This window comes from Mustelus asterias, chromosome 10 (assembly GCF_964213995.1).
Source record: "Mustelus asterias chromosome 10, sMusAst1.hap1.1, whole genome shotgun sequence".
NCBI classification, from domain to species: Eukaryota; Metazoa; Chordata; class Chondrichthyes; order Carcharhiniformes; family Triakidae; genus Mustelus; species Mustelus asterias.
In genome coordinates, this window is record NC_135810.1 from 76,826,300 (window position 1) to 76,838,991 (window position 12,692).

Consider the following 12,692-nt stretch of genomic DNA (forward strand, 5'->3'; position numbering starts at 1 on the left):
GGCAATAAATGTTGGCCGAGCCAGCGACACTCACATCTCTTGAATAAATTTGGACAATCACAAATGGTGCCACATCAGATCATTAGAGTCAGTCTATTTTGCATGTGCGTTTTTGCATAGTTGCATTGTCAATGTTTTTAGTGAACAAACTCTGAAACACATATTAGCAGAATACTTCATGCTATAAATGCCATGCAAATACAAATTTCCAACAAAGTGATTGTGTGGCCACTTTATTGGGAGTTTGCATTAACTGTAAACTTGAGGAGTTTGTAAATATGTGAGATTGAGTTGAAGGGATAAGAGTCAATATACTTTCAAAGCATTTAAACAAACTAATTGGCCTAGAGGGAGGCTATTAAACTAATTGAAATGTATTTAGTGTCATTACACTAAAAGGGTTAACTTTGTGGTTTTATTTTCACAGGACCCCAAAGCCAGCTTTGATTTCAATGACCATTTTGATGATAGACATGATCCTGTTCCTAATGATTTGGATGGAAGTAATGGGTAAAAGAAATTTCAACTGATTTTTTGATCCTGAGTAATAATACAGTTTCTGAATGTTTGCATTTTCTGATTGGTCAGTGGTTTGATTTGGTGACTGGAACTTCTAACACATGCCTCACCTACTGGCTCTGGCCGCTGTCCCCCACCGCTCCATAGGCCAAGTCACGGTGCCCAGCAACTCATCGACCCCCCCCCCCAAAATCTCCTCAAAATGACTTTGTTTCTGGCTAATGACGATGAGGATTATGTGTGAAAAGGTGTGAGAGGGAGTGTCATGGGGGTGGGGAGAGGTGAGGATGGAATGATGGGGGGGATGTGGGTGGAAAGCAGTCACATGGGAAGAAGGTACACGTATGGAGAGGAGATGGCATTGGAGGAAGAAGTGGGGAGGGGGAAAAGGACAGATGACATGGGGGAGATGGTACGGAAAGTGTTACTGAGGAAGGGTGCTTGGGTGAGGGAGGGCAGCATGGGGGAGAGCGAGGTGGGGACAATGGTGAGAGATGGAAAGGAGACAGCATGGGAGGGCATCTGGGATGTCAGGGAGGTATGGAATAGGTGATGGAAATGACATAGGAAGAAAAGGTGGGAAGTGTGCCAAAGGGACGCAAGATCTGGATTAGGTCACTTGGCCCCTCGAACCTGTTCCACAATTCAGCCAGCGCATGACCCATCTGTACCTAAGCACCATTTACTTATCTTATCTCTTTATATCCATACATAACAAAAATCTATTAACTCAATCTTGGTAATTTCAATTGATGAAACATCATAATTTTATTCTTCATCCATTCATCTTCTGAAATCAACTTCCACAATTTTCAAACACCATGTGGCATTAACATTGTTTTTATTTCCCTGAAGGGTGCTGCTGATTGAAGTGGTATTATTGGTGTTGGTGACTTGCACATGTTTGGCTTGTTGGACATTGCCCCAACTGGCAAATATTCCCATCAGTGACATTTGGCTTCATTTTAATAGGACCACAAGTTAAATGTCAGCAAAGGCAAAGGCTGTCTATTTTGGCTTCTGAAAATACATGCAAAACCTCCAGCCTTCCTCCTGGCTGTCTTCTCAGGCTTTGATGTGTGGAACTTTGGCATACTGCTCAACTGCAAGCTCAACCACTTTCTCCACATCCAAGCTGCTGCCAATACCACTATCCTTTCACCTGCAAAGCAAACCTCCAAATCTGCCTCAGTCTCCAGTCTACATCTTTATCATTGTGATAATGTTTCTTTTCTAGTTGCCTCCTTGACATCCTCCCCTCTTGCATCCTCCAAAAAATTCACGACATCCAAATTGAGGTGTTTTCCATTTTCTCTTATGGCAAAGGAAAATAACATTGCAGATAAAAATATTGAAAGAAGATGAAACATTTTCGAGTATATTTTTAGGAAATATAAACTAAATGTTAATATATCAGATTTAAGTGATCTGATTTATGTAAAGTAATTGTGGACTCCGTGAGTACAGTATGTTCAGCACGATTGTTGTTCCGTTATTTCCAAATGAAAGAATACTGGGCAGCATAAAATGAATTCTTTCATTTGTGAATCAAGACTGTAAATTCTTAGCTTTATTGTGATGATGTCCGTTAGACACACACATCACATGAACTCTGTTCTTCTGTTTCTTTTCACGTCACCAAGTCATGGAACAAAATGCGCCGGTGAAGTGGCAATGGAGGCCAACAACAGCTTCTGTGGGGTTGGAATTGCATACGATGCAAAGATTGGAGGTAATTCAATGTGCCACGTCATTGGGACGAATATGAATAAATTCCTATATCTTCTGTGTTGTGCCAATGCATTTTGTTCTGGCGGAATTGCAACTGCAATTTTGCTGAGTGACACACTGGGCCGTTTACGTGAGCGTGCTTCTTGATGCTCACAGATCGCAGGGGTGCCATTTTGATTATACAGCACAGCCTCTTTGCCATTTTCTTCTGATTTTAATAAAGTTTTTGTCAGCAAATTTCTAAATATAAAACTTGACTTTCAGCATTCCCAGCACAAGTGGAATGTAGTGCAGGATCGGAGCTGCTGTATTACAAACACATTAAATCGAGGAGTGGAACAATGGTATTACTGTGATTGGCAGTCACACTGTTGTGGAACTCTTGGTATACTCTCCAGAACATTCATTTTCAATTTTAATTGCCTTTCTGTGTCACTCTTGTTCCTGTTGCTGATGTGACTGTCACTTATATTTTTAAATCTGGTTTGTTTCCTTTATTAAAGACAGTGAAGCAGAATGTTACACCGATAGCACAGCAATCCAATGACAGTAATGAACTCCACAGCAACTGTATATTAGGCCTTGTACCATGCCAGCTATCATTTTAGTGCTCATCTTTGCCTCATGCCAAAGGTCTGGGTAAATACTGTGATATACAAATGCGTAAAGGTTCCTTGCTGCTGAATTACAGCATCAGAACAAAGGCTGATGCATGCTAGTAAACAGCGGCTGTTGTGTAGGCTGTTCTGGATGTGAGGGAATTACATCTAATCCTGATCCTACCCTCACCTGACATCTATACGCACATCTACCGCCAGCAGGGGTCATTCAGTACTGATTAGGAGTGAAGGAGCTGATTGTTTTTCATCTTTCTGAACCGCAGGACAGTGCAGCTGTTTTAATGTTGTGTGTATATTGGGCAGGTGAGGGGCGCTGGAAGTTGAACAGGAGGCCCAAACCATTTCTGTGGTTGGGCCTCGTTCTAAGATTCACAGTAGCCAGGGTTATTCCTACTACCGACAGACAGTTCATCCTTTGGGAGGGCAAATACTCCAATGGAACTGCCTCTATTTAATGGCAACCTGCACCTCTCCTTAAAATCAGCCCCTATCTCTTAAAGAAGAAGTCCTCCCTCTTGGGTTTTCTGCTGTGAAAGTTCTTATTGAGCAGGTAAGCAGCAGGAAGGTAGTCCTCACTCCCTATGACGGGCACTATGAACTCTGATATAGCAATGCTGCAAAGTGGCAGCTGATGTCGATTTAAGCAACATTGCTCCCAAAAGCAAAATATTCATTGACTTGAACAGTGCTTCTAAGGCCAGGCTCGCATACACAAATCTGTCACTGCTCAGCTGTGCAACACCATGCTTAGCTCCAGTACTGCCAATCCTTCCATCAACCACTGCCCATCTCTCTCTCCTCCAGGCACACAGACTTCAATGCAGCTGCTTCCACTACTGCTGACCTTCATTACCACTTGCTAACCCTTGTCCCTCTTCCCTGTCTCCGGATCCTTCAGAAGAGTGTGTGCCTTTTTATTGCTGACCTGTGCCGAGTTACCATCTATTATTAAATACACATCAGAGGTGAATTCCTGCAGGGTTTCTCTTGCTTATCCATAGTAACTACAGCAGAATACATGCAGAAACTAGGGGAAAAGGGAATAAATGGTGTTATGCCTTTATCCCCAAGCTTTCAGCAGTTCTTCCACTGATGTAATAGTGGCTGGACAATGTACTTCCAAAGTGAATCCATGCTAATGTGATCTAAATGCTGGAGTAAAAAGAGAAAGAGGAGCAGCAAGAGGTTGGAAAGGAAGCCAGCCGAGAGCCAGGCTGTCCAAGCAGGAGCTGTGCCGTAACTTACCAGCCCATTTCCAAGACCTTTTCTGGAAGCTCTGTCCCAGAAGACTTTTCATGGCAGGAAAAATGTGATCATCACTGTTTGCTCTGCAGCCTGGGCCTGACATTACTTATGCCTCTGCTCATATATCAAAGTCTACTTCCATTTCTGGATCATTTGGTCCTCTTTGTCCTGTGTCTCACTATGTGTCCATTCATTCTCCTCATTCTCTGTATGCTCCCTCGAGTGGGTTGGGACTGCTGGCTGCAAGGGGACAAGGTGAAGATTGGGGTGAGTGAATGGCCACTTTTATAGCCAATATTCTCCACTGTATCCTGGCTGCATCCTTTAGGGTAAACTGTTAACTTTAAGGAGGCATGGTGGCACAGTGGTTAGCACTGCTGCCTCACAGCGCCAGGGTCCTGGGTTCCATTCTGGCCTTGGGTGACTGTCTGTGTGAAGTTTGTATGTTCTCCCCGCATCTGCGTGGGTTTCCTCTGAGTACTCCGGTTCCCTCCCACAGTCCAAAAATGTGCAGATTAGGTGGATTGGCTATGCTAAATTGCCCCTTAGTATTAAAAGAGGTGTATGCTGGGAGGATTAGACATGGTAAATGCCTGGGTGAGATGTGGTTTCAGAGAGCTGGTGCAGCCTCGATGGGCTGAATGGCCTCCTACTGCACTGTTCGGATTCTATGATTTGCTCAAACAGCATTGTGTCCAAATCAGCTACTTTATAGATCGCATATGAGGAAAGATTCATTATACATTCAACAAGAAAATAGCTTCATTCTCATAGAAGAAACAAAAACCATCACATTGCCAACCGCCAGGACATTGTTGATTCCATTTATTGTCATTGTTTCCTCTGCATGGGTTGTGAAATGTTGGATGTTGGCACACTCCACCACTTTCCCACCCTCCAGTAGTCTGGCGTTCCCTAGCATTGTTCATTACTTTCTCCTGCAGGAAAAATCCAAGCTGTTAATTAACTGCTACAGTGACCAGATTAAGTGGACACAAGCAGACAAGATTTGTGGAATGGATGTTAGTAACGGTCAGTGTAAAGGAGTAAGGAGCTAAGATGTGAGACTTTACAGCACGTTGTAGGCTGCAAGACATATGACATGAATGGTGCTCAGTAAAATTACTCTGGGATGTGGAACATCCAGCTATGAGATACCCAAAGGCGAATACTTGAATATGTGTTTCTTTGTGATTCATTTGCTGTTATTAATCTGAGAATCCTCTTGCTTTTGCTGATTAAACTCACTCAATACAGCAAGATCCTTCAGATTATGGAGGTCCCCCTCACAACCATTGCTTTCCATGTAGCCTACACTGCTACAAGAAAGTGAGATGCTCGCCTTACCCCTTAACGAACCTACCTTGCCCTTTAATTTCATGTAGTGACATAATAAGGCCTACTCAGTCACACTTGCATTACCAGGAAGCAGGAACTGAAATGACAGGTTAATAATAAATTAGTAATAAATCTGACCCTGTCACCCGATGAATGGTGACAAGATTTCTTTTTAGGATGATCAAATCAAGTACAAATAAAGGCAATTACTTGAATGATAGTTATGGAAACAGAATGATATGACCCCATTCTCATCTTGAATAGATGTGACTAATATCCTCTTTGTGGCTTTACCTCTAATCCTAGGAGCACAACAAGATAAGGGGTAGGTTGTTCAACTATCCAGGAAAATCATGGTTGATCTGTAACTCCATCTGTTTGTCTTGGCAGCATATCCTTTTATACCCTTGCCTTGCAATCATCTATTGATCCCAGATGTAAAATTAGCTGAGGTAGCATATACTGCCTTTGATTGGACTTCAACACCACTACCCTTACTATGAAGAGTTTTGTAACTTCTTTTCCAAATAGCCTAGCTCTGATTTTAATATGTCAACTTGTCCAGGGTCGCCCACCAGCTTGAAAAGTTTCTAAATATCCCATCCTTGCAAAATCCTAACAACTTCAATCAAATCACTGCATAACTTCTACATTCTAGGGAATATATAATCCTAGTTCATGTGATCTTTCCTCATAAACTAACCCTTGGGACCCTGATAAATTTGCACTGCGCACCTCCCAAAGGTGTGATACCCAGACATGGCTTTACCAGAGCCTTGTATAGCTGTAGAAAAATTTCCTCGCCTTTTCTTTAGTTATAAAAGCTAATTAATATTCCATTAGCCCTTTTAATTAATTTTTGTAGCTGACAACTCCATTTTAGTGATCTGTTTTCTTGGAGCCCTAAATCTCATTGGACCTCTGCTACATTTAAATAGCACTTAGATGTATCCTTCACTGGTTCAATATAGATGACTTCACTCTTAGCTGCATTGAAATCTTTCTGCTACAGTGTGGTTCACTCACTGAATATATTAATGTTTCTTTGTATTTCTATGCTGTCATCTGCACACCTTACTGTACCATCAATCTTTGTGATATCAAAAAATCTGGATAGATTGTGCTGTCTCTTGGTCATACATATAGTAAATAGTAAAGGCCCAAACAGAGAGTCTTGTGGGATATAACTTCCTTCCTATTTGAGAACACACCCACTGGGTGGGATTTTGCAGCTTTGCTTGAGCGAGATCGGAAATTCCTGCCCGAGGTCGACGGACATTTCCGTTGTCTGCCCCTCGCCCGCTCCGATTCCGTGGCGGGCGGGTGGTAGAATTCCGGCGATTATCTCTATTCTATCACCACAAAATTGCACAGGGCCTGAAAATGGGTGTGGGAATGGCATTTTGGGATTACCCAGACTTGAATGGCTGCACAAAGACAAAATGCTGCGGATGCTGGGATCTGAAACAAAAGCTCAGATGGAGGATCATCCAGACTTGAAATTCTCTCTCCACAGATGCTGTCAGGCCTGCTGAGATTTTCTGGTTTTGGTTGAGTGGCTGCATGCCTGAGCAGGAGACATTTGCTTGCACAAGTTAAAGCTTGCCTACACTAACTGTAACCAGCTGACACCCCTTAAAAAAGAGGTGCATTGTGGCTGGAGCAGATGCTGGAAATCTTTCTAAAAGTGATTATGATCTGGCAACATTCAATAAGCTCAAATGGTTAGAGCATGATGCTATTACGTTCAGATCATGGATTTGATACCCGTGCTGGCAAAATGACTGGATACTATCCTTTTGTCAGTTTAGTCATGACCAAGCGATTAAGGCGTTGGACTTGAAATCGAATGGGGTCTCCCCACAAAGGTTTGAATCCTGCCGACTATGCATTCCTTGCCTACGACTATGTATTCCTTGCCCCCTTGCTAATCAACCTAGCCCTTGCATCTTTGGAGTGTGGGAGGAAACCGGAGCACCCAGAGGAAACCCACGCTGACATGGAGAGAATGTGCAAACTCCACACAGTCACCCGAGGCCAGAATTGAACCCGGGTCTCTGGCACTGTGAGGCAGCAGTGCTAACCACTGTGCTGCCCATGGATCTTGGAAGCTAAGCAGACTCAAGCCTGGTTAATATTTGGATGGGAGACCACCAAGGAATACTAGGTGCAATAGGCTTTTGGGCCTTGGTAGCTCAGTCTGAAGAGCATCGTACTTGTAATCTGAGGGTCTGGGGTTCAAGTGTTGGTCTGGGGTTCAGGTTTCTGTCTGGGAACTGCTTCTGACTGAAAGTGTTCCCTCTCCATGAAGCAGCTGGAAAACTGAGCAATGAATGCAGAATGTTTCAGAGAGAGTGGAAGAAACATAAAAAGAAATGATAATTGCGAAGCATATGGGAAGATGATGGCCTAGTGGTATTATCACGAGACTATTAATCCAGAAACTCAGCTAATGTTCTGGGGACCTGGATTCGAATCCTGCCACTGCAGATGGTGAAATTTGAACTCAATAAGAAATATCTGGAATTAAGAATCTTCTGATGACCATGAAGCCATTGTCGATTGTCGGAAAAACCCATCTGGTTCACTAATGTCCTTTTAGGGAAGGAAATGTACCATCCTTACCTGATCTGGCCTACATGTGGCTCCAGGTCCACAGCAATGTGGTTGACTCTCAACTTCCCTCGGGCGACTAGGGATGGGCAATAAATGTTGGCCAGCCAACCACACCCATGCCATTTGAATGAATTTAAAAAATGCATATGGCAGAGTGTGGCCTGTAAGATTTGATGATGCCGCACTTGAGGCATTGGTGCAGGAGGTGGAGAAGAAGGTAACATCAACCATCCTCACGGGGCCAGAACTTCATCCAGATAAACTTTGCAAAGGTTGTGGGATCAGGTAGCCCATTGCGGCAGAAATAGAAGCCTTGAAGCTATAGTAGAAGCACATGTTTTTGTAGTGCTAGGTTACTATGGAAGCTCAGACTGCTCTCATCCTAGTTCATTGCCACCAAACAAGCTCAGCTTGCTGCCATCATAACTGCTGCTATCGGTTGCAGAGTATCATTGTTTCAGATAATCACTGCATTTACCATGCAACAGTGATGGCACTTCAAAAGAAATTTGTTGTGTGAAATGAAACATTCTTCCGACATTTCAACATAAATGCAAGGATCGTGTTTCTGTTTCAGGCATTCGTGTCTTGGATGGGAAAGTGACTGATGCCTTAGAAGCTGCCTCTCTCACCTACAACAACAATTATATCGACATCTACTGCTGCTGCTGGGGCCCCAAAGACAATGGGAAGAAACTCGATGGGCCGAGGTCACTGACGGTCAGGGCACTACAGAATGGAGCAGAGAAGGTAAAAGATTTACAAGTAGATATTACAGATGGGCTAGTTTTAAATAATTGATCCACAGTAGAGTGAGTAATGTCAGTTATAAAGATAAGTTGGCCTGAAATTCTGCCACGATGGAGAGAGGAATGATGCAAGAGTCCCGAATCTGGTGTAAATCTGCAATTAAGTAGTTTGGAACAGGAGAAGATTTTGGTGTTGGATGATTTTGGCCATTGGCCATGTATGAATATTTAGTCTGGGGGATCATGTGGCTGGGAAACCTTAATAACATGCTAATGTAGGAAAATGAATGGAAATGACATCCCCGGTAAAGGGCTGGAAAAATCAGGAAACAGGATCCTGCCGGCAAGAATCTTGTTTCTCAACTATTGTGGGATTAGACCTCTGTGTCACCGTTTATCCTCGTGACACACATGATGTAAAATCCCCCTCATAGTTACGCAGAAAGAGTTAGAAGAAATATAATTATTTTTAACTTCTGTGTAACTACTCTAAATATCCCAACTGATCTCCAGACGAATACCTCCATATCGCCCCACCCCCGAGGGGTCTATCCCAACCCCTCGACTAACCACTCTCCCATGGTATTACCCACCCCCTGATCCTCCATGGGACTTCCCCCAAATCGCAGGCCTGACTCTCATCACTGAGCCAACCGCCTGACTCATCCCCCCCACTCCATCCCCTCCCCACCCCCCCCTCGACCTAGCTGGTCCCTCCTTCTGACCCCTCTGACCTGGCCAGACACCCCCAGCACAATACCGAACCTGACCCAACTCTCACCCACCAGACCCCACCCACGCCATCCGATCACCACTTTCCCCCCTGAACTCCGATCCTCCCCACCGTAACCTTGGGCGGCACGGTAGCCCAGTGGTTAGCACTGCTGCTTCACAGCTCCAGGGACCTGGGTTCGATTCCCGGCTTGGGTCACTGTCTGTGTGGAGTTTGCACATTCCCCTCGTGTCTGCGTGGGTTTCCTCCGGGTGCTCCGGTTTCCTCCCACAGTCCAAAGATGTGCGGGTTAGGTTGATTGGCCATGCTAAAAATTGCACTTAGTGTCCTGAGATGCGTAGGTTAGAGGGATTAGTGGGTGAATCTGTAGGGATATGGGGGTAGGGCCTGGGTGGGATTGTGGTCGGTGCAGACTCAATGGGCCAAATGGCCTTTTTCTGTACTGTAGGGTTTCTATGATTTCAACCCCCAATGCCCAAGCTGATAATTGCACAATGTTCCGTACCGTTCGCAACTCCTCAGATAATGAAGCAGTCCGTAACTCACTGCAGCAAGACCTGGACAACATTCAGTCTTGGGCTGATTAAGTGGCAAGTAACATTCATCCCATACAAGTGCCAGGCAATGATCATCTCCAATGAAGGAGAATATAAACACCTCCTCTTCACATTCTCCAATGCTCCGTACTAATTACTAAATGCAAAGCTACAATTCATTCAAGGTTCGTTGACTTCACTTCACAAACCAGCTAGACAAGGGTTACATGGGAATAGCGGATACATGGGAACACCACCACCTGCAACCTCTCACACTATTCTGACTTGGAAAGATTTTGGAGTTCCTTCATTGTCACTGGGTCAGAAAACCCTGGAACTCCCTCTCTAACAGCACAGTCCAACACAAGGACTGCAAGGCTCCTTACCACTGCCTTCAGTCCCCCCTTGCTGCCACTTCCTCAAGGGCAATTGTGTCGGTAACATATAGTTACTGACCTTGCCATAAATGAATTAAAAAATCATTTTGAAATCTGTGTGTGCAGGAAAGTGTGAGCATGAAAGATGTTATCATTTCAGTTTTGTTCGCAAAGACATCTTCTGGCAACTGTTGAATCTATTAATAACAGTACATTTTGCTTCGGAGAAGAACTTCTTTCTCTTTTTCTTTTACAGGGTCGCAATGGGAAAGGAAGCATTTTTATCTGGGCCTCAGGAAATGGTGGTCTGTTTAAGGATCACTGTGGGGCTGACGGATATGTGAACAGTATTTTTACTGTGGCAGTTGGAGCTGTCAGTAACTTTGGCCTCAGCACCTTCTACGCAGAGGCTTGTCCAGCAGTTATGGCAGTAATTCCTACAGGAGGAACGAGTGCCTCACCATGGGCAGAGGAACAAAGCTTGGTGAGTCAGTCTAATGTTGTAAAAATGGAATTCTGAAATATTAAATAGAAGTGGATTATAATTACTGCAGTGTTAGAAGACTGTAAAGTGGCAATCTATTTCTCAAAACACTTTTGTTTCCGACTGGCCCCGGTAAGTCTCATGTACTAAAAGTATTTTAGTTATCTAGTGTTTTTTTAACAGTTAACTACTGCATTGCAGGAAAAGGTAGTTTGTGTGATGAGACTTCTTTGTGTAGTAATTTGAAATTTCCAAATTTATCACTTTGGTAGATATAATACTGGAGATTTTGTTGTGCAGTAAGCCATGTCCCTGCTGCTGAGCCAGAGGAGCTCCAGGTTCAAGTCCCACTCCAGGCCAAGGAAGGCGTGTTCATAATGCAGCCAAGTAGGTTGAGTGTCAACCTGCAGATCCTTCTAACGTATGCCAATAGCCGGTGGTAAAAGTGGGAGAGATTTCAGGCCCACTGTGTGGTGGAGAAAAATTGGAGCCTTTTCCATCACTATCCATAGCTCCAGGCTAAAACTTGCATGTAGAAATGTATGTTGCCCCAGAAACCCAGACTCCTTGGGGTGGTGTGGGATGTTTGGCGCAGTTGACTGGATCCCCAGTGTGGATCAGTTAGTGCCAACAGCTTGGGGTTTGATCCCCATTCCAGCTGGGATACATTTGAGACCTGTCTCTTTGCCCTAACAGAGGCAGAGGTTGTGGCACCGAAGGTCTGAACTGCCTTCTGGCAGAGAACTGAAAAAGAACATGTCACACACCAGTAGATTAAAAATCCCAGTTATATTTCCCATCTGGGTTAGGAGGATGTTGCCAGGTAACTTATGTATGCTTGGATGTCAACCTTAGGCGGTAGTACTCTCACCTTTGATATACTGATAATACAGTGCAGTACTGAGGGACTGTTGAAGGTGCTATTCTTTGGATGTGGCATTAACAGAAGTTCCTTCTGCCCTCTCAACAAGAAAGAGCAGGAGCTTTTTCCTTGTGTCCTTGCCAGCATTTATCCATCAGCCAACAGAAATTATCCAAACTATCTGGATATTCTACACTGCAAAGGTGGCTAATTGAGTGTGAAGTACTTTGAGATACCCTCAGGACCTGAAAGGTGCTGTATAAATGCAAGTTCTTCATCAACAGTATCATAGATGAAATCATAGAAACCTACAGTGCAGAAGGAGGCCATTCGGCCCATCGAGTCTGCACCGACCACAATCCCACCCAGGACCTACCCCCACATATTTACCCGCTAATCCCTCTAACCTACGCATCTTAGGATTCTAAGGGGCAATTTTTAACCTGGCCAATCAACCTAACCCGCACATCTTTGGACTGTGGGAGGAAACCGGAGCACCCGGAGGAAACCCACGCAGACACAAGGAGAATGTGCAAACTCCACACAGTGACCCGAGCCGGGAATCGAACCCGGGACCCTGGAGCTGTGAAGCAGCAGTGCTAACCACTGCGCTACCGTGCCACCCAATTACACAAACCAATTTTGAGTAATATCAACAGACTAAGTACAGATAGTTTATGAGTGACAACATAGATTTTCAATGGATAAGTATAGATACTGTACTTACAACATTAGATAAAAAATTAAACCATTGAGGATGAGTAGATAATAGTTGACTTGGTCAGTCAGCCAAACATGAGTATTGGAGATTTAGCCATTAGGTAGAACTGAAGATCAGTATAAACAAGAACAATGTTGTGATAATATGATAACAGTGCAGAG

At 44.0% G+C, this 12,692-nt stretch overlaps 1 protein-coding gene across 1 annotated transcript in view; it reads left to right on the forward strand.

Annotated features, from left to right (window-relative positions):
• Positions 1-12,692, forward strand: part of LOC144499693 (PC3-like endoprotease variant B) — a 532,138-nt gene that overhangs the window by 504,193 nt on the left and 15,253 nt on the right. Inside the window, exons 8-11 of the mRNA XM_078221972.1 lie at positions 428-510; positions 2,163-2,251; positions 8,647-8,819; positions 10,721-10,948. Coding sequence (XP_078078098.1) covers positions 428-510; positions 2,163-2,251; positions 8,647-8,819; positions 10,721-10,948 — 573 coding nt within the window. The remainder of the gene's footprint in view (positions 1-427; positions 511-2,162; positions 2,252-8,646; positions 8,820-10,720; positions 10,949-12,692) is intronic.